Source organism: Neophocaena asiaeorientalis, unplaced genomic scaffold (assembly GCF_003031525.2).
Source record: "Neophocaena asiaeorientalis asiaeorientalis breed wild unplaced genomic scaffold, Neophocaena_asiaeorientalis_V1.1 scaffold612, whole genome shotgun sequence".
Lineage (NCBI taxonomy): Eukaryota > Metazoa > Chordata > Mammalia > Artiodactyla > Phocoenidae > Neophocaena > Neophocaena asiaeorientalis.
In genome coordinates this window covers 1,217,050-1,239,251 of record NW_020171815.1, presented here as the reverse complement: position 1 = coordinate 1,239,251, position 22,202 = coordinate 1,217,050, and the positions used below count along the sequence as shown (strand labels likewise).

At 46.2% G+C, this 22,202-nt stretch overlaps 2 protein-coding genes and 1 long non-coding RNA gene across 4 annotated transcripts in view; 1 reads left to right on the top strand and 2 right to left on the bottom strand.

Annotated features, from left to right (window-relative positions):
- FKBP9 (FKBP prolyl isomerase 9) overlaps positions 1-10,393 on the bottom strand; it is a 49,578-nt gene extending 39,185 nt beyond the window's left edge. For both annotated transcript variants that reach the window (XM_024735701.1, XM_024735770.1), the window contains exon 1: positions 10,039-10,393. In XM_024735701.1, coding sequence (XP_024591469.1) covers positions 10,039-10,271 — 233 coding nt within the window. In that variant the 5' untranslated portion in view covers positions 10,272-10,393. The remainder of the gene's footprint in view (positions 1-10,038) is intronic.
- Positions 10,394-10,693: 300 nt separating this feature from the next.
- Positions 10,694-15,765, bottom strand: LOC112393979 (uncharacterized). Its single transcript, XR_003002076.1, has 3 exons — positions 15,550-15,765; positions 14,957-15,074; positions 10,694-11,790 (listed from the first exon to the last, which is right to left on the bottom strand). It is a non-coding gene; the product is annotated as an uncharacterized LOC112393979 (long non-coding RNA).
- A 60-nt stretch (positions 15,766-15,825) lies between these two features.
- LOC112393893 (retinitis pigmentosa 9 protein-like) overlaps positions 15,826-22,202 on the top strand; it is a 12,084-nt gene continuing 5,707 nt past the window's right edge. The window contains exons 1-3 of the mRNA XM_024736347.1: positions 15,826-15,998; positions 19,557-19,584; positions 20,725-20,854. Of these exons, the coding sequence (XP_024592115.1) occupies positions 15,847-15,998; positions 19,557-19,584; positions 20,725-20,854 (310 nt within the window). The 5' untranslated portion in view covers positions 15,826-15,846. The remainder of the gene's footprint in view (positions 15,999-19,556; positions 19,585-20,724; positions 20,855-22,202) is intronic.

Here is a 22,202-nt window from a genome sequence, read left to right as displayed (position 1 = left end):
CTAGTGATGATTTAAAGTATACAGGAGGATGTGCCTTGGTTATATGCAAATACTACACCGTTTTATATAAGGGACTTGAGTATCTGAAGATTTTGGTATCCAAAGGGGTTCTGGAACCAATCCCCCATGGATACCAAGAGACGACTGTACTTATGTAATAAAATGTTAAGGGCTGTTGGAATCTACCTGCCCTTCACTTGGTAAATTACTTCTACATTTTCCTCATTTTCCTTAATGAACAGCTTGGGAGAGCAGCACAGTCCACCTCACCACCTGTCAGGTCATCTTCCTCAGACCTGCCCTCTCCTTCCCTTTCTCCTCCTAGTTTTAGAGTCCATTTCACAGCCTTCCTTTCTCCAAGGTCAGTGAACAGAAAGCAAATGTCCAAGTTCTGGCTGACAAGCCAGAGAACAAAAGCACATAATCAGCTTTGTGCCGAAGTTGGCTCTACGCCTCCACCCTCTGTCTCCGGGGGACCGAAACCCACCCTGGGGAATGCCAGCTCTTCAGTTTCACTTGGCTGGGGCTCTGCCATACCCTGAACCATCATCAAACTGGAGGATTTATGGACCAGAATTCAGGCTTCGAAGACTTCCCAGGCACAGAACTTTATATTTTTCATCCACAGAACCCAAATTTAACGAGAGTTTTTAATAATAATTACTATTTAGAGAGCATTTATTATGTGTCAGGCACAGGGGTAACCTAAGCTTTTCTATACGCTATCTCATTTAATCCTCATACAACACCTGAAAGTAAGTGCTGATACTCAGGCTCCTGGGAGGTGAAAAAATTTCCCAAGCTCACAAAGTTAGCCAAATGGGAAAAAAAGCTAGAACCCAGGACTATCTGACTCTTATCCTCCATGCACAGGGCCTCCCTAGATGATGTATAAAAACTGGTATGGCCTCACGGCATTAATTTATGCATTTGATGACTGCCTAAGCAACATGCTAGAAACAAAAAACACCTTTCCGAAAGAAAATGTATAATTTACATACATGAGAAACTAACAAGCAAGGCCAGTTTTGTCTACAGCTGAAAACTCTGACCATCTGGAAAAATAAAGTTGTTCTCAGCAAGTCTGTGCTGATCAGTACTACTGGAACAAATTCATACACAGGGTCCAGCCAGGAGCTGGTCATGAAAATTATTTCTGCAAGTGCTGGAATTAGCCCTTATTCAGCCTGTCCCAGTATTGGGCTGATTTGCAGATGTCCCAATCGAGGTCCTGCAGGAAAGAGATGATAGGCACAAACTAGGCAGCTCCAGGACACTTTAATAAAGGGGCTGTGTGCAGGGTGCAGAGAAACAATTAAGGGACAATGCAGTACCTCTGGGGACAAGAAGGGAGTGCTGTTGTCACACCCAGACCTGAAGGATCCAGGAACAGAGAGGGAGCTCAGAGCACCTGACAGAAGCTAAGCTAGGACCTTTGGTCTAGGGACACAGCCCATGTGATGACTCTATAGGCAGGGAGCCAGAGGAATAAATATCTCCACCACACTCTCCTCCCTCCCTCTGATCTCCTGCTGAGGCCCCATGGCTGAACCCAGCCACAAGCCGGACTACAAGAGGGTCACTGATATAACCCGTACTATGCACAGGAAGTCCATATAGGTCAACCTCCCAGAGCAAAAAGCAAGTGGAACAGGGGTAGAGTGGATCTAGAAAGGCAAATGGAAATTATCCAGCACATCCAACACCCCCTTTCCTCTCCACCAGCTTATTTTTTCTCCCCTGCTCATTCACTGCTGTAGACCCTTTGATTGCTGCCCCTGACACTTCTACCTTCCTCTGCCCCAAGGCGGGTATGGGAGGTGGCTGCAGCACCCTCCAGCGATGCTCTTTCAGCTGATCAGCTCAAGGACCACTACGACAGGAGACATCACGTAACACCCATCATATTCAACTCACTCAAATTCAACTCACTCATCTGCTACAAACAAGCATACACTGTCTTGCGCTTATTCCTCAGGATAGGTAACTACCCCTGTAGCTGCATTCTTAAAGCATAAATACTGTGGCTCTACTTCTAAATGCAGGTTTCAACCTGCAGTGAGGATGAACTTTAAAAAGAACATATGGCAAACTGAACACACTTCTCTAGAGCCCCCAAAGCCCATTCCTAGCCAAGCTCCTAAGCTCTTTTTTAAAAAAGGACTGAGAAAACCAGAGCAGAGACCCTTGCTGTCAAGAGACGGCAACATTTTGGAAGATGGAGAGGGAACAGAGGGGCAGAAACTGACCTAGTAGGGAAGAAACAGAATCTAGTTGTATGCAAAAGGGGATCTGGTCAAGGGTGGACGCCATGTGCCTCCTAGAGCCTGCGGAGGCCGCAGGGTAGAAGGAAACCTGGAGCATCAAAGTCCAAATTCAGAACAGCTACACCTCATCCCGGAGCCCCTTCCCCACTCTTAGCAGCTTGGTAACTATAATTTTAAGCTTTATGGAATTATTTAACTGCTTTTAAAACTCTGTGCATCTGTATTGTTTTAAAAATTAAATTAATTTTAAAACATTTTGCCAAAAATTGACATGCATGTATATTACTTGTTGCTGAGATTCTTCTGATCTCAGAGCCAGAAATGAAGTTAAAATGGCCATTACAAAGGGGAGAGAGAATGGCCCTATGGTTAGCAGAGCTGAAGTCCTGATCAACTATGAAAGGAAAAGACAGCTTGCTCTAAATGCCAATTTTAGATTCAGTTTAGACAAATAATAACCGAATACATTACTCCCCCTTGCACCTTTATTGAGATATAATGGACAAATAAAAAGTGCGTATATTTAAGGTGTATAACTTGATGTTTTGATACATCGTGAAATAATTGTCACAATGAAGCTAATTAACATATCCATCACCTCACATAGTTACCATTTTCTTTTTCTTTTTGTAGTAAGGACACTTAAGAATTACATTCTTAGCAAATGTCAAGTATACAATACAGTATTATTAACTATATTCACATTGCTGTACATTAGACTGAATAAATTTCTTTTGAACATTAAAGAGACTGCCATATTTTGAGAATTCATAACAGGAGGGAAGCAAGTTAATAAAGAGCCAGTCGATTGGGCATGGGAACCACCTTCTGGTGTCTCAGAGTTGGTCAGATGGCTGGCTTACATGGGACGTGCTTGACTTGAGGACTGTGGTCCTTGCCAAAGCCCTTGGTGAATGAGACTAGAACATTCATGAAATGCACAAAAGTAGAAACTCACCTCCTAGTTGGATGCCTAGCCCTGGGATGACACAGGTGAGATTCAACACACTCCCCAGGCTGAATTCCACTGCTGAGCTTGGGCCCAACTCAAGGGAGGGAGGCCACGTCTGATGTTTCTGCCTCCCACCTCCCTCCCCACACCTCTTGCTCCCAAAGGTGACTCTGGGCTTCCCAGACCCTTTGCCCAAGAGTATCTGCCTCAAACAACCACCTCTACCAGCAGCTAATGAGCCCTGGCAGGGGGGAAAGGCAAGCCATTAATGATCTGGCAGACTGCCTCTCTGCTACCCAAATGGAAAAATGAGAGGAAGAGAGAGAAGGTGAGGGAGAAAAGAGGAGCAAGTAGGAGTGCAGAGGAAGGAAAGGAGAACGCATCTATTCACACCTCCACGGAGAGTCAGACCCTGACATGCAAGCGGCTGGCTTGGATGGTCTTTGGTGCATTAAAGTATCATTAAAAGAAAAGTTTTGCAAAGGAAAGTAAAATCGTTACATTGCTATTGTGGATTTTTGCTTTTAAGCAACTGCACAGTTAAAATGTCAGCTCTCTATAAATAATTCTTATTTTACACAAGTTCTCAGCCCAGCAAAATATAGCCAACTTAAATAATCAATATGAATGTATAGTTACTTGCAATGACCCACAAATGAAAATTAAAAGCAATGCCATTAAGGCAGCGGTTAAGAATCTGCCTGCCAATGCAGGGGACATGGGTTCGATCCCTGGTCTGGGAAGATGTCCCATGACGCAGAGCAACTAAACCTGTGCGCCACAACTACTGAAGCCCGCTATCTAGAGCCCATGAGCCACAACTACTGAGCCCGCGTGCCACAAGTACTGAAGCCCATGCGCCTAGAGCCCATGCTCCACAATAAGAGAAGCCACCGCAAATGAGAAGCGCGCGTGCTGCAACCAAGCCCCGCTCGCCGCAACTTGAGAAAGCCTGCGCGCAGCAATGGAAATCAAACGCAGCCAAAAATAAATAAAAATCAATCAGTAAATAAATATTTTTTTAAAAAAGCAGTGCCATTAAGTCTTCAAAGGGGGCATCATGTTGGCCTGCCAATAAAAGAAGAACTTTTCCTAAAGTTAGCAGAACTGCACTGGGAAGCTTCTCTTTCTTTACATGGCTTTTCCGTAGAAAGTCTTACCATGCAGATCAACAATTTAAATGCTTCCCGCCTAAGTGAGCAAGTCCTGACCTGAGTCTCTCTGCCGCCACTTAACCCTTCCAGTCCACCCTGACACTGTCCGAGGTACCGCCCAGCCCACCGGCTCTCTGAGATCCAGTCCTGCAGAAGGGATGAGCCATAATGCCCTTTCACTTAACACATGATTTAACACCCACGTTGGGGGGGGGGGCCCGGGAACCTGACGCAAATGGGACCAATCAAATGGGAGAGATCCTGGGAATGTGGAATTGAGACAGATTCCAGTGAGTCAGCGTTACTGGACCCAAGAGGTCATGTATGTGGCATGGAAAGCCTGCTGGAGCTCTCTTTCAGAGAAGGGGAAAATGCGGCCCCTCTGCAATCCCTCAGAGAGATCCAGAAAGTCACTTCTATTCACGATTCTGGATCCTCAGGAGGAATTGGAGATCCTTCCAATAAATTCCCTTCCTTTCTTCTTAAGCCAGCTGTAATGGGTTTCTGGGCCCTCCCCATCCCCTGGCTTGAGGGTAGGGATTTTTTTGAATAGACTGGTTTTTTCAGAGCAGTTTTGAGTTCACAAAAAAATGGAACAGAAGATACAGAGATTTCCCATATACCCCCTAACGCCACACACACACACACACACACACACACACACACACACACACAGCCTCCTCCATTATCAGCAGAGTGCATCACCAGAGGGGTACATTTGTTAGGATCAATGAATCTACACTGACACGTCATTATCACCAAAAGTCCATAGTTTACATCAGGGTTCACTCTTTTTTTTTTTTAAGTTTATTTTTAAAGTTTTTTTTTTTAAGTTTATTTATTTATTTTGGCCACACGGCACGTGGGACCTTAGTTCCCCAACCGGGAATCAAACCCGCGCCCCCTGCATTGGAAGCGTGGAGTCTTAACCACTGGACCGCAGGGAAGTCCCCCAACAGGGTTCACTCTTGGTGATGTACATTCTATGGGTTTGGACAAAGATAAAATAACATGTACCCATCATCAGAGTATCATACAAAATAGTTTTACCTGAGGGCAGGGATTTTTGTCTGTTTTATCTCTGCTACATCCCAACAACTAGAATAGTAGGTTTTCAATAAATACTTGTTGAATGAATGAATGAATATGTAAAATGAAGTTGACCTCTGTTAGGAGTCTATGATTCTTTTAGAGCAATGGTTCTCAAAATGTGGTCCTAGACCACAGCAACAGCATCACCTGGGAACTTGTTAGATATACAAATGCTCAGGCCCCATCCCAGGCCTACCTAATCAGGAACTGTGTATAATAAGTTTCAGGTGATTCTGATGCATGTACAGTTTGAACACCACTGGGTCTGAGCATTTACAACTCTATATACCCAACAGGGCATGTAGTGGTCACGCAGTAATATTTACTGAATGTATAGACCTTAAAGGCCTGCAGACAGGCCTGAGACTGTAAATGAACTGACCAAGATGCTGGTTTTGCCTGCTAAAGATAACAGGAACACGTTAAACTTCAGTCCCTTACTACTAGGAACGCTATGGAACTCCTCAAAAGCCGAATCAAGAGTGGTGGACAAGGAGTTTCCAAGGACTAGAGGGTGAGAGCAGGAGCCCCCCACAGAAACCTGCAGGCGGGAAGCTGCTGTCTTCTCCTTAGATCTGTAGCAGCAGCCACAGAGCATATTAACAAGTCCACGGAGGCTCCGAAATAAAATGAAACCACGTCCAAGCCAGTGACCAAGGGCTGAAGGGCTGGGCCTCCTGGCAACTGCAAATGCCCATAAGCTGAAAAGATACCAACTGCCCCCAAGCGCCAGGCACAGATGCAGGAAGAATGCTCTGTGGAAAGAAAGGCCCTTTGTGGTTTATGACCATGGTCAGAGCGACAGCTATCATTTTCTTCTGGGCAAAACCTCCGGATCAACAGCCAAAGCCCAAAGCATGCAGATTTCTCCTTCCCTAAGCTCTTTGTGCAGGAATAGCAAAGTAACACCCTAATACTTCATACATTCCCAAAGGAATAGAGGCCCTAGAAGGAAACTCATTTTAAAGAATCTCCTACTGTGTACCCTGCTCCCACCATTCCACTGTCCACACTGCAGCCAAAGGGACCTTTGTAAAATGCAAATCTGATCCCTCACGCCCCTGATTAACTCTTCAATGGCTTCCCATTGTCCCTCGAAAAGACCAAACTCCATAGACAGGCAGAGGAGAGCTCTCAAAAGCTGGCCCTGGGCTTCTCTGGTGGCGCAGTGGTTGGGAGTCCGCCTGCCGATGCAGGGGACACGGGTTCGTGCCCCGGTCCGGGAGGATCCCACATGCCACGGAGCGGCTAGGCCCGTGAGCCATGGCCGCTGAGCCTGCGCGTCCCGGGCCTGTGCTCCCGAGAGGCCGCAACAGTGAGAGGCCCGCGTACCGCAAAAAAAAAAGAATAAAAAAAGCTGGCCCTGTCTTTCTCTCTGGCCTCCCTTCACCTCCTCTTTTAACCCCCTCTATCACTCCTCTACTCCCACTCCAAGCTCAGGCTTTTTTTGTGTGTGTGTGAGGTACGCGGGCCTCTCACTGTTGTGGCCTCTCCCGTTGCGGAGCACAGGCTCCGGACGCGCAGGCTCAGCGGCCATGGCTCACGGGCGCAGCCGCTCCGCGGCATGTGGGATTTTCCCGGACCAAGGAACGAACCCGTGTCCCCTGCATCGCCAGGCAGACTCTCAACCACTGCGCCACCAGGGAAACCCAAGCTCAAGCTATTTTGAACAGCTTTCACATGCCCTCACTTCCAGGCCTCGCATATGCTCTTCTCTCTACCAGTCACACCCTTTTCTTCCGACCCCTACTCCCCAGCGCTCACCTCTCAGCTCCTCCTGGTAAATTTTAATCTTCCTCAGGCTTTATTCCTGCTATCCCAGAGCTCCATCTTGACCACCCCTCCCCCAGCCCCCAACCCCTACACACACACACACGCACACACACACACACACACACACCCATATAGTTAAGCCTTTTGGGTGCTTCCAAAGCTCCTTGCCGTTCTTCGATCATATACGTGGTGGACTACAGATCATAAACTTTAGACTCTGGCACTAAACTGCCTAGATTCAAAGCCCCACTCCACCACTTAGTAGTTAAGTAGTTTACTTATTAGTTTACTCCACCTTGGGTAAATTACTTGAACTCTCTGAGCCTCAGTTTCTTCGTTCGTAATGAGATACCTCCCTCACTGTACTGTGAGGTTAAAAGAATTCATTTCAGTTCCTGTATGTAAAGGCACATGGTAAGAACTATGTGTGAACTCTATGTGAGAGACAGAAGTGTGTGCTCTTATTCTTTCTGTACTTATCGCACTATATAATTGTCTGGACTATAAGCAAAAGGACAGGGAGGGGATACCATCTTCAGGGGCAGACACTGCATACACATTTGCTGAATGGATGGTAGCTCCTCTGTTTTCTTCCCACTGTCCCACACTGCCTCACAGTGGCTGCCATCCTAGAGGGTAGAAAGTATTAGACAATTTGTTCCAATGGGAATTATTAACATCAGCACAAGGATGAAATTCTTACCTATTTTCTAATTAATGAAGCAAATTTAAAAAGATACACAAATGGCCAATAAACTCATGAAAAGATGTTCAGCATCTTTAGCCATTAGGGAAACATGAATCAAAACCGCAAGGACGTGACTTCCCTGGTGGCGCACTGGTTGGGAATCTGCCTGCCAGTGCAGGGGACATGAGTTCAATCCCTGGTCCGAGAAGATCCCACATGCCACGGAGCAACTAAGCCCATGTGCCACAACTACTGAGTCTGCACTCTAGAGCCCGTGAGCCACAACTACTGAGCCCACATGCCACAACTACTGAAGCCCATGCGCCTAGAGCCCGTGCTCCGCAACAAGAGAAGCCACCACAATGAGAAGCCTGCGCACCACAACAAAGAGTAGCCCCCACTTGCCGCAACTAGAGAAAGCCCGCGTACAGTGACGAAGACCCAATGCAGCCAAAAATAAATAAATAAATAATTTTTTAAAAAATGAAGTGAAAGCACACATCCACAGAAAACCCTGTACATGAATGTTCATAACATCATTATTCATGATAACCAAAAAGTGTAAACAACTCAAATGTCCACCAACTAATGAATAAACAAAGTACGGTATGGAATATTATACAGCCATAGAAAGGAATGAAGTACTGATACATGCTACAACACGATGAACCTTGAAAACATTATGCTACATGAAAGAAGCCAGACATAAAGGCTGCAAACTGCATGATTCCATAAAGAGACAGAAAGTAGATTAGTGGTTACTTAGAGCTGGAGGGGAAGTGACTGACTGTTAATGGATCCAGCATTTCTTTTTTGGAACAATGAAAATGTTCTGGAATTAGAGACTTGTGATGATTGCACAACTCTGTGAATATACTAAAAAATAATGAATTGTATGCTTTAAATGGGTGAATTGTATGGAATGTGAATTATATCTCAATAAAGCTGTTCTTTTTTTTAAAAAAAGAAGCAACTGAAACAATAGTGAGAATGACTATTTCTCAGCACTTGCTATGTGCCATGTGGCATACTAACCAGATTTTTTATATTGGCTCCTTGTCTGGAATTTCAAAAAAGGCAAGAGAGGCTAAGAGTACTTTTTAAAAGATAACTTCAGGAATAAGCCTAGCCCAGCCTCAAACACAAAACAGATGCTCAACAAACATTTCTCTTTACTTAGTCTGATGATTGACTTAAGAGATTATAGGGCACAGACCTAGGATTATAACAAAGTCTTGGGAAGGAGAGCAGCCTGGAGCTGGAGGCGAAGAGGCCTTGTCAACCCTAAAGCTAAACTGAAGAGAAGTTGGGAGAGGTGTTGTGATCTTGGGGCAGAGTTTAGGGCTGAAATTGTGGACACGGTGCACGGCCCCGTATCAAAGCTGAGTGACTTGCTCTGGATTACCTCTTGCCCAGGGAGTTTTTGGTAAGGCAGTAAAGGAAGGGCAGTAGTTAACAGGCACAATCCTGGACTTGGATTGTCTGGGTTTCAAAATGATTCCGCTTTAAACAAGCTTCTTAGCCTCAATGGCCTTAAGTTCCCTCACTGGCAAAATGAGGGTAATGATAGTTCCTACCTCAGAGAATTAAGAATTAAATGAGTTCGTTATATGGAAGGCACTTAGAACTACCCTGGCACACTGTAATAGCTTCATATATGTTAGCGGCTGCTATCATCACCTTCGTCAATATCATCTTTATCACCTTCGAGAGGCATGTCTGACTAGACACTCAAGGGCCTTGCCCGAAGGAACAGTAACACATTTGCTCTTGGTGTCTGCTCGCGGGCTGACGACTTTACACCCATTTCGCCTGTGTTCATGCGCAGGGTGGAGAGGGAGGGCGTGATCTGTCCCGACCCAGCTGCTGCGCAGGTCCTATCAAGATTCCCGCTGACCAGGGAAGCAAAGGTTTTTAGCTCCCAGCCCCCAGCTCTCCAGGCTGAAGGGATGGAGGGTCTGGGAAGCTTTGGGGTGGGAAGAGGGAGAGGGAGGAGCGCGGGGCGGAGCTGGGGGAGGTCCGTCGGGAGGGAAAGGCCTGTCCGGAGACAGGGAAGCTGGGAGAGCGGGCGCTGCAGCCTCGGAGGTCGGGCCGGCACGTCGTGCAAGGTACCTGGAGTCGAACTTCTGGCCGTCTGGGAACATTCCCACGTAGTGGTAGCGCACGAAGTCGCCGCTGCGCACGGTGCGGGGACACTCGTCGGGCACGAAGCGCCGCTCGATCTGCAGCTCCGTGTCGGAGCCCAGCCCCAGGCCCGCCACGGGCGCCGCCTGGCCGGTCACCCAGAGCAGCAGCAGGAGGAGCGGCGGCGGCGGGGGCCGCCAACCCCGGGCCCTGATCGCCATCGCGGGCAGCGAGGAAAGGGGGTCGCGGCGCGGAGCTGGAGAGGCGCGCTGAGCTCGGGCGGCGCGAGTCGGGCCTGGGCGTGCGGCGGCGTTTGCAAACGTGGAAAAGACTCCCAGCCCTCCCCGGGCAGCAGCAACCACCCCCTCTCTCCCGCCCCCCGCCCCCAGGCCACATCCGAGGGAGGGGAGGAGCCGCGGCCGTGCGCCAGGACCCGCCTGCTGCGCCCTGAGACGCCTGGGCCCGCAGGGTCCGGTGGGCTGGCCCGCCCGTGGAAGAGGCGGGCCTTCTTTGGCTGGCGAGTTCAAAGGGGACCCGTCCCCAAGGGAGAAACCGTGAACTCCTCGGGACTGGGCTTCGGCCCAAAGTTGGGAGGGAAAAACTGTTACTACCCAGGCAAATCCGCTGGTCTCTGCCTGTCGCTAGAGACTCTCCGGATTTAGTGCCACCAGAGGCTTCTACTTGGCCGCGGATCCAATTACCCCTTGCTGCTTTGGGGAGGGAGGAAAACTTTTTTTTTTTTTTTAATTAGCTTCAAGGCTGGATTCTACGTTGAAAATGACTGAAACCGTCTTCAAGATTTTCTTCCAGGATTTTCTTTTAATACTCAGAGAAAGGGGGAGACATGAATTGTGAGACTCCCCGGACCGTTGTCCAGAGGAAAGTTTTAAGTGGCTACCTGTGAGTGCTACTTAATAGCAAACATCCCACATGGTCCCACCCGCATGACTAAGCCGGTTTAAGACCCCACATTAGAGACTCAGATGCTGCGGGAAATTCATTAGAGTAGTTTAATGCATTCTTAGCTTAGAATTGGTTGTTCTCATTTATTGAAACTTTGGACTAGTGAAAGCAAATCACCAAAGGCTTCTCAACTCGTTTTGGAAGCAAACAATACCAATACCAAAACCTGGCAAAGATAGCAAGAGAGAGAGAATGTGGGCGCCAACCTAATTTATAACTAGAAATGCAAAAATATTAATAAATTGTAACTAAATTGAATCCAACAACTTATTAAAGAAAAAAACACAATTATGCGGAATATTTAGGTGACCTGCAAATTGTCTGTGTCCTCTGTAAGATGAAGATAAAACGTACTAATTTTAAAAAAATGATAATTATTAGATTATTATAGATTTTATTAGATGCAGGATCTAATGAGAAACTACACATAGCACTAAAGAAATGTTCATTATTCCTAATAGAGCTTATTCTATTGAAATAGAAAACCTATTAATACAATTCATCCTAACACTGGTTATTTATAGGTGGTTGAATTTGGGGTGATCATTTTCTTCCTTCTATGTACTTTTCAGTAGTTCTTTATGGTTTTTAATAACAATGTCAGGTTTTAAACAGAAACAAACAAACAAAAAAGTCAACCTGGTTCCAGTCAGTAATCTTCCACTCCCTTACTGTGACTGTGGGCAACGCATGCCACCTTCTGGGCCTCGGTTTCTTCATCTGTAAAATGAAGTGGTTGAGTTCTAAGACTTCTTCCAATTCTAAAATCCTATGATCCTGTGAGAGAGAAGACATTCCAGAATGGAAAAGAAGACAGATGTAGGAAGAAACAGGCCAGGTAGTGACCGCCACTTCCATTTTGCCTTGTAGTGCTTCCAAGTGGTTTGATTTCTTGTCATTCCTTTTATTTTATTTATTTATTTATTGGCCACGCTGAACAGCCAGGGATTGAACTCAGGCCCACGGCAGTGAAAGCACTGAGTTCTAACCACTGGACCACCAGGGAATTCCCTTGTTATTTCTTTTAATATGTTAATTATCTGATCAAATAGTATGTGTGCTCTATAATGTCTCTCTAAATCCTAACAGACATTCTTTGAATTGAATTTCTGTAGCAATTTACCAAAGAGAAAATTTACCTCTTGGCATTACTGACATTATCATAAGAACTAATTAAAATCAAGCTGAGATTTTAAAGTAAGGATTTCCATTAAACTTCTGCGGGTGACTTTGTGAGGACTTGTCAAGTCTAAAAACTGTAAATCCAGTCAAGAAGAGTCAACAGTAGACTAAAAGCTTAGAAAGGTAAAGATGGGGGGAAGAGGTGAGCAGGTGAGAGACAGGAACCAGAAATAAGGGAAAGGTACTGGAATTTTTTTAAAGGAGCAGGGAGAGAAGTGAGAGAGAAAGCAAGAAGGGAAACATAGAAGAGGAGAATCAGTGAGAGAACAGAGAGCCAAGGAACAAGAGAACGTGACATAGTCAGAGGCAAGGACATAATAGGAGAAACATCCAAAAGGTCTGAGGCCAGGATGGAGGCATGGAACAACATGGAGAAGGAAGCGAAGGGGGACCTGAAACAGGATTGGTCTGAATGAACGTCAGAGAACTAGGTTCTTTCTATCCACCTCTATACAGGAAGTTAGCGGAAAAATTACAAACATAGTCCGTCAAGTAAAGTAGGGCACTAAAGAAAGAATTCCAGTTTTCATTGAGCCTGAAATAAAGAAGGACTCATGCATGAATCAGATCTTCCAAGAGCAGTAAACCCTGGAGGCTAAGCTTTGTAAGCTATTAACTTCAGCTTGGCACACACTGAGTTGGGGATAAAGAAAAGGCCATTATTAAGAAAAACCCCCCCCCCCCACCCCGCCCGCAAAATTCATCTGAGTTGACCTGAGGCAAAAGTGAAGTAGGAGAAATGTTTCCAGCAGTGTGTTCTCTCCCTCCCCAAGAGTTTCCAAGAAATTCTCCCACCTTCAGTATTTGACAACACACCTGGAGTCACCATGTGGTTTGATGAAAAACCCTGGACTAGAAATCAGACCACCCTGGTTGTAGGGCCACTCATGCCCCTACTCTCTGAACCTCAATTTCCTTATTTGTAAGATGTCTTGCCTACCTCCATAGAGTTTCTAGGAGGATCAAGGGAAGCAATTTATGAGGGATGGAAATCTGCAAAGTACTGTGTAAATGTAAGGAATCGCATTTATCTATGAGTGAGAGAAGACCCAACTCAAAAATCACTTAACCCATAAAGATGTATACTATCTCTCAGAAGAGAAAGTCTGGATGGGAAGCAGCTGCAGGTGTGGTTAATAAAGTGTCTCTAGAACATCCTCAAGGGCTCAGGTGTCTTCTCCTGTCCTCCTCAGGGGGTTCACTGCTCCCCCTCAAGATTCCAACATGGCTCCCCCAGATCCAGCTACCACATGCAGGGAGCACCACCCTGAGGCACAAAAGGGATCTTTTATCTTTCCAAGTATCCTTTATTAAGAACAAGCATTTCCAGAAAGTCTCCCTCCTACAGACCTCCCCTCATGTCTCATTGACTGAAACTATCCCATGCCCATTGCTAACCTATCAGTGGAAGAGAAATAGGATCACTACGATTGGTTTAAGACTAATCAAGATTCATCTCCAGAGAGCAAGGAGAGCCTCCTCTGAAGTAGATGGCTCCCTAAGCTTCCTGAACAAAACCAGAGTGCTGTGAGCAGGGAAGCGAAGGAGGAATGGCAATTGGTTTGTCAACCAACAGGTTTTGTCAATTACATTAGATGTCTCCCCTTTTCCCTCCAAGCATCAAGTAAAACACATTGTCTGCAATTTTTCCTCTAATCCTACTGGTTACTAAATAGAATACCAGTTTAAATTATTAGAAATAATAATATGGCATTTCTCAAATGTTTCCACTGTGCTGCAGAGAGCTGTGGACATGGACCCTTGGGAGCTTAGTGACTACTTGACCAGAATTCTTTGAAGCCTGGTGTTTAGCAGGGGGGAAGGGGGGGAGACAGATTCTGCAGTCTACCCTCTAATCTAGCCATGATTCATTAGTATGTAATAGGATGTGATCTTTCCCTTTTACTCATTTTTTTCCTTCCTCCATCTTCCCAGTGGGGAAAAGGTCACTGGTAAGTTAAGAACTAGTTTTAAAAAACACCTTGTGAGCAAAACAATGGCATCAAAGCTATGCTGCAAAAGCTGGTCAAGATAAGCAGGATCGGCCTTCCCTGGTGGCGCAGTGGTTAAGAATCCACCGGCCAATGCAGGGGACATGGGTTCGAGCCCTGGTCCAGGAAGATCCCACATGCCGCGGAGCAACTAAGCCCCTGCGCCACAAATACTGAGCCCGTGCTCTAGAGCCCGTGAGCTACAACTACTGAGCCTGTGAGCCACAACTACTGAAGCCCACGCGCCTAGAGCCCGAGCTCTGCAACAAAAGAAGCCACCACAATGAGAAGCCTGCACACCACAACAAAGAGTAGCCCCTGCTTACCGCAACTAGAGAAAGCCCGCACGCAGCAACAAAGACCCAACATAGCCAAAAATAAAGAAATTAAATTAATTAATTAAAAAAATACATATAAGCAGGAGAAAAATCTAGTCATTTCGGGGAATTCCCTGGTGGTCCAGTGGTTAGGACTCCATGCTTCTACTGCAGGGGGCCTGGGTTACATCCCTGGTCAGGCGGTTGAGGAGGGGGGAAGAAGAAGAAAATCTAGTCTTTTTAAAATTGTTTCATTCAGAAAGGCTTCAAACCTATCCAGTAACACAGAGTCAGGACTAGCTGCAGCCACCCCTCTACAATTAGGCCAACACCAAGGCCCTTTGGCTGGCCTTGAGAGTGAATCTGCTATCTTAGGATGAAGCAGAGGGGTAGAAAAGACTGAAGCAGAGGATAGAACACAGAGGGAGGACAAAGAAGGCATCTCTCACTCACCTGGGCTAGGCGCCTGGGTAGAAAGTGAAGGGTGACTCCATGTGTATTCACAGTTGGGTAATAATCACTTTACTCTTTCTTTCTGGAAAGGAGCTGTACCTGCACACCCCTCCAGATGCTATAGGCATAAAGAAAGGGTGATGGGTAAGAAGAATGATTCAGAATCATAACCACCAGAGACAGAATTCCTGTTTGTCTAACTGCTTACTAGATGTCACTACATTGAGTTTATCACAATCAGAAAATGGGGCTGAATTTGAAAGATGGCCCTGGGTCATAAAGAATCTGACTCCATTTTTTTATGTTGACCACTGTCACCCTTCAAGCCCCGCCTCCACTTTCCACTTCCTCCCCACCTGTGGACAAGCTGATAAGAAAGCCTACACACTCCTTCCCTTGGCACCAGAGGAAAGTTCAAACCCCACAAAGCCTTGGCCTGTGTGCAGGAGTATTCACCCAGGTTCTACCTCCTAAACATAATAAAACCCAGGGTCACTCACCTTTCCTTTGCTGAAGCTATTTTTGAACTGTCTTAGGTGCCTGACCTGCTCTCCCAGAAAGCCTCAATATGTGAATAATAAATTTCTCCCTACCCTCTTGGTGCATATGTGGCATCATCAGTCTTAACAGCAAACCGATTTGGGGTGGAGGAGGGTCCAGCATACTTCTGTGGAGTGACCACAACACCTTGCATATCATCCTGGATCGGTGACCAGGAAAGTTCTCAATCTGGTGCCAAAATACATAAAGAACCCAAGCTCACATAAACAGGTGGCTATAGCAGCAAAAGAATTTTCACTAAACAAATATTGTATGTTAATTCATATATGTGGAATCTAGAAAAATGGTACAGATGAACCTATGTCTTCGCGGCTCGGCGTGGGGCTGCAATGTCGTCCCGGCTCGGGCGCGACGACTCGGGGACCGGGGGCGCGCGGCGGCCGCGGGAGCCTCCGGAGCAAGAGCTGCAGAGACGCCGGGAACAGAGCCGGCGGCGGCACGGCGCGCGGCAGCTGCAGCAGCTCAAGTACCTGGAGTCCTTGTGAGTCCGTCACGCCCGCCCCCGACTAATGCGAGGAATGGGGTCGGGGCCCGGGGTCGCGCGGCGGGGCCCGCCCGGGGCTGGAGACCTGCTACATAAATATACTACCATGTTTAAAATAGATAGCTAGTGGGAACCTGCTGTACAGCACAGGGAGCTCAGCTCGGTGCTCTGTCATGGCCTAGTTGGGTGGGATGGGGAGGGGAGGGAGGTCCAAGAGGGAGGGGATGTGTGTATCTGCCCCCGACTAATGCGAGGAATGGGGTCGGGGCCCGGGGTCGCGCGGCGGGGCCCGCCCGGGGTTGGAGACCTGCGAGTGGACAGGTGGGCCCGTCCCCAGCGAGCCGGGTGCGGGATTTGATTCCGGGCTTCGGGACGCTGGACTCTCAGTCTTTGGAGGAAGAGGCTTGGCTGATTCACTTCGCTGTGCAGCAGAAACTAACACAACATTGTAAAGCAATTATACTCCAATAAAAAAATTAAAAAAAAAGAATTTTCACTGCTTTATAAGCTCTAACAGGGTAATCATCAAAGAGAGATGCCTAGAATGCAGCTCAGGATGTGGTACTGGGTGAGGCTGTCAGACTACTTAACTGTACACCTGTTATTTTTCCCTGCCCAATATTGCTCTTCTCTTCTCCTTCCTCCTCCTCTTCTTTTTCTTCCTGTCTCTCTCTTTTCCTCTGTTAATAGCACCTGGATTTTGCTTTGAGGAACAACCCCTCCCCCTCTCTTAGTCTATATGGCTTGGATAAAGCTGATCCACCCCTCGGATTTAGGGTGGACATGTAACATAGGCATGAGCAGTCAGTGTTCTGCAACTCCTTGACTACAGTGATTGTTTCCATGACAAGTACATGACTCTTGCTAAGCCAATGAGTATAATACATGGAATTCTTATTGGAACTGAGAAAGTTTCTTCCAGCTGGGGCTGCTAATTTGTTGGCCATCTTTGGATTCCAGTGGCCATCTTTGCCCCCACAATGGGAGAAACTGCAAAGAATGAAGCAATACAAAGGAACGTGAAGCTTTGAAATTGCTAACTATAACATTTCAGCCCCTAGATCCAGCCATTCCTGAAGTTCCATCCCACGACATTTCACATATGTAAGCCCATAAATTACATAATTTTTTTTCTTAGAGCAGTTTGATTTGGATTTTGGTCCAGTCTGATTTGGATTTTGGTCCATTGTTGTTTTCAAAAGAATTTTGACTAATACTTGCTAAAATGGAATTAACAATCCCTGGATCTTCTTGCTGAGACAGCAAATCACTATGTTAGACAAACTGACTTTGAATTGACTTCTTTCAACTGCAAGTGAGAAAAATCGAACACAATTGCTTTCTGCATATAAGTATATACTAAAGTTTTCAGATTATTTGCTTGCATGCCATAAGGTCACTGGTTGTGGTTAGATAATGTTTGTTGTCTTTTCTTTTTTCTTTTTTCCTTCTTCCATCTTCTTTTACTTTAAGCACATAACTTGGCCGGCAAACAAAGCCTCCCCAGGAGGACAGGAGCAATTCTTGGTTGACGTGAGCCCCTTAAGATTTATCTTTGGCTTGCACCAAGGAGTCATCTGACCAGGGGTAGGGTGTGGTTAGGCAGTGGGGTCTGACCTGACATCCCTTTTTTTATTGTCTCAGGGCCTCTTCACGTGATCTCTCCCCATTTGTTAGCTTGGGCTTTCTCTTAGCATGGTGGCTTCTATGCAACTGAACAGCTTACATCCCTGAAGGCTTCAGGAGGGAATACTTCAAGAGAACCAAGGGAAAGATCTGGCTCCCTCCGCAGCATCCTCAGCGCCGGGGCTCCTGGCCGCCGCCAGTGGAGCGCGCTCCGGCCTGCGGCACCCGCTGACTCTGCGGCACCCGCTGACTCCGCAGCACGGTTAGGGCGCTCAGATTGCGGACTTGCGGAGGCAGTCTGGCCGGCCTGTCGGGAGGCGGGGCACTGGCGGCCTCAGCCGGGACGTTGGGCCCGGCCCGGCGGTACTTTACTAAGTTTGGTGTTCACTGAGTTATCTGAATTATTTCTGTTTCAGGCACTTCTCATTACCTACCTTCTCATGATTGCTGAGACAGTCGTGTAAGGAAAGGCCCTCATTAACCTTCTGGGAGCTTTGATACAAAGTGCATGCTTCCTTGGAGCCTGGCCTGCTCTTTTCAGTGTGGCTCTTGAGCTGAATTTCACCTCAGTGGGCCGTGGTTTGGATACAGGTTCTGCATTGCTGGCATCCACAGTCCTGGCGTGTTCAAGGCACTCTGGGCTCAGGCAGGGCTTAGCCCCACCAGCCCTCTGTATCTTTAACTGTAAGATGCCAGGTGGTGGTTAATACTATGTGTTTATTTTATAGCTCACAGAGCTTTTTCACAGACAAGAGAAAGATGATAACGTTTTGTAGATGAGAAAATGGAGGCTCAGTGGTTAAGCCCCTGACCTGGTTAGCCAACAGAATTAGAGCAGAATTCAGCAGTGTGATTCTCAGACCAGTGGGATTTTTCCAGTTTCACAGATTTGGAACTGGCTAGGCTATGGACATATTTGCTTTTTCTAGTTCAGGGTTTTGTTTGATTTTAATTAAGTTTAATTCATACCGGAGTAATACTTGTATATAGCTTAAAACTCAAATAGTACTAAAAATGCTACCAAAAATAGCGCTGGGCTGTCCAACTCATCATTTACCCCCCAGAGTAACCTGCACAGGCCTCCACCCCCTTCCCTCCTAACAAGGCCAAGCCTTCCATGTGCAGACTCTTTTAGTTTTTATTTCTTGGATTTAACTGCACATTTCTAAGTTATATGCTTACAACTGGTTTTGTTGACTCAACAATTTTAGACATCTGTTAACTTCTTGTCATAGTAGATAAAGATTTAGTTCTCTTACTTGCCCTTCTTGTTTCCATACTTCTAATATAGCACCATCATAATAACTTTCCTAATCAATGTCAGTGTTAACATTGTTATAACTTTTTTTTTTTTTGGCTGCGTTGGGTCTTCGTTGCTGTGTGCAGGCTTTCTCTAGTTGCGGTGAGCGGGGGCTACTCTTCATTGTGGGGCGCAGCGGGGCCGGGCGGGCGCGGAGCGGAGGAAGTGCGGTCTTCGCGGCTCGGCGTGGGGCTGCAATGTCGTCCCGGCTCGGGCGCGACGACTCGGGGACCGGGGTAGCGCTCGAACCCGTGTCCCCTGCCTTGGCAGGCGGATTCTTAACCCCTGCGCCACCAGGGAGACCCTCAAGGCTCTTCTTACCTCACATTTTCCCTGCAATCTCTTGCTTTCCCTTCTTCCAAAAATAAAATCGCTGTGCCAAGACACCAAGTTACGATTTCAGTGAATTTAAGTTCGACATCGAACAGGATGTGGTATAGCATCAGTTTATTTATATAGGACTTCTGACTGCTGGGCATATTTTATTAACTGTTTTAGTTATAATGTAGTTTTAAGTTTTTTCTAAAAAAAAAAGTCTTTTCATTTTGGTCTGCAGTTGCCTTTTGCTGATTGAGATGTGTTACATTCCTATGAACATGGTTCATGACTGGTGTTTTCTTCCTTTCTAGTTATGAAAAACCTCCTGGACTTATCAAGGTCAGTGTGAAGTTTGTACTTTTGGTTTTTCTCTGAGACAGATTTGACTCAGTGCTCAGACTCAGTCACTTACGAAAAACAGCTGCATAAGGTTTGAACCTCCTTTTATGATAGTTCTGTGTCTTCCCTGCAGATGGCAGTCGGTTCATGCACTTTGGGCTTTGTCACAGCCTGTGCCTTTGCAGAAATTTAATCAGCCTTGTGTCTGTCCCCTAAGAAACCACTGCAGGCCCCCTGAGTGTTCCTCAGCGCTCACTCCCATTTTTTCTGTCTCACTGTGACTGCATCTCCTCAAAGCTCTCCTGCCCCATGTTCCTTCTCTGACCCCCCGCCCCCGTGCTGATTTCTTGAATGTCATCAGCTCAGAGAACACTGGACTCTGAGGAGATGTGAAGCTCATCCAGTCCAGCCCTACCTGTTGCAGGAGTCCCTCCTCCAGCACCCTGGCCACAGTGTCAGTGTCTTTCTGCAGGAGCGAGACTTAGAGGACTTAAGGCCAAAGTAACCTTTTCTTTTTGGTAACTTTCAACTTAAAAAAAAGATTTTTAGAAAACATTCTTCCATTATAAATTTAATATTCGTGGAAACTTGAAAAAATCATGAGGTAAAAAAACAGCACCTTAATTATATAGTGCAGTTATTTGGTAATGAAAATACATCTCACAAATACGGCGTATATGAGATTATAAAACATGACAGTGGCCTTCAAGGTCTAATAATCTATTTTACTCTAACACATTGTTCTTATTATTCCAGGAAACCTTACTTGTTTAACTCTATATTCTGCCTCATTCCACAAAGCTTTTAAGTTAGCAGAAAACTTTTTGTGATCTTAGAATCTAATTTTTGTGATCTAGAATCAGAATTTGGAGCTCACAGATCAATCCTATGTAAACACTATAACTCTTCTCTAAGAACAGCTACTTTGTTTTCATGGTATAGCTAGCTCTTCTAGTATAGTTACTTCCGTTTTTTCTGTCAGTTATGATTTGTCTTTCTTTCTAGCTCTTCAGAGGGTAATTTATGATGACATTGGGATCTCCAGCCCATGAGAAAGCCAGGCAGGGCTGTGTTCTCAGACAGGTGGGAGAGAGTTCCTGTGCTTTTTTGCCGCACAGCTTACACAGTTTCCTTTTTCAGGAGGGTGAGACTAAGCCAGAGGACTGTATACCAGATGTCCCAGGCAGTGAACATGCCAGGGAATTTCTGGCCCACGCACCAACCAAAGGACTTTGGATGCCACTGGAGAAAGAAGTCAGAGTCATGCAGTGTGAGTGTGGAAGGGTTTCAAGTAACACCCTCAATACGTGCAAGTTATAGACCACTGTTTACAAATGAGTTCACTTCTTTTAGTTCATTCTCACCACAGCCCTGCTAAAGTCAGGACATGATCTCTGTGTTATAGATGAGGAAGCCGCCTTGCATATGTTATTAAGTGTTCTGGGGTAAGAGGCAGTGCAGTGCCTAGACTCCAGGGCTTCTGGCTGTAAGGGCAATGGTCTTCCACAGGGCCGTAGCTGCCTGCGGAGTATACGCTTCAGTAATATTCCTGTAACAGAAAGGATATTGCATGTAGAAATGCCATGGGGGACAAGGGATGCATTGGAGGGTGGTCCCTTGGGTCTTGCCTCAGTCAGTCATCCTCATCAGAGGTGTTGAGGTTTTATCCAGGTAACCTGAGAGGAGCTCTGGGCCACAGAGGATGGGTCTGGAACAGGTAGAGCTCTGTGTGCACACCCTCCACCGTACCAGAGCAGCAGCATCTTCATCCAGCGTAAGGTGGCATTTGAAGAAGGGGTACTGCTGCCTTTAAAGACATTGTTGGTACAAAGATTCTTCACACACATAATTAAAATAGCAGTTTGCAGTCTCTTTGCCTCCATTCACACATCATCCTTTTTCCAGTACCTAGGTTACAGCAGTTAGCCTTATTCAGGGTGGCAGGGAATACATGAGGGCATGCTTTTTAGAAGTCAGCGATTTTGGGGTCCATCTTTGAGACTGGCAACCACAGTTATTGCTCATCATTGGGAGATAAAAAGTTGATTAGGAGCTCTAAGTTTGTGAGTGGGGCTTGCTGAGTTTCACTGGCGGGTAATCTTTCTAGTCCGGTGAATTGGGAACTTGTGAGGTCAGTACCTGTAGGTTTTTCTTCTTGGGGTGAGTTATATTTTCCTAGAGAAGAAGGCTCCTCCATGGAGGGTGAAGGCCAAGCTGCTAGTGTTGTGGGATCTTATTGGAGCAAGAAGGTTGGGAAATCTTGCCATTTACTTTTTATTTGTTCATGTAATCTTCTGTATTTACTGTGGCACCTTGCCTTCACATGTATCTGATGTCATTTTGCCAGAGATCTATGCTTTACCTTTTTCAGACAATAAACTTCCTTCCACCAGGGCTAGTAAGAGTTGCCCTTGAACTTTTCATCAATCCTCCTTATTTCAGCTCCTCCTTTACCTTTACTTTCAGAGGTATCTGGTGCTCAGAGCTCAATTCCTAAGCTCTTTGGAGGTGCTGCAAATAGAAATTGAGCTGATTCTCCGTTCTCCCCTCTGGTGGCTTAGAATTCAATTTTCTGGTGTCTGCTCTTCATGTAGCATTTAGTTTTTTTTTTTTTTTTT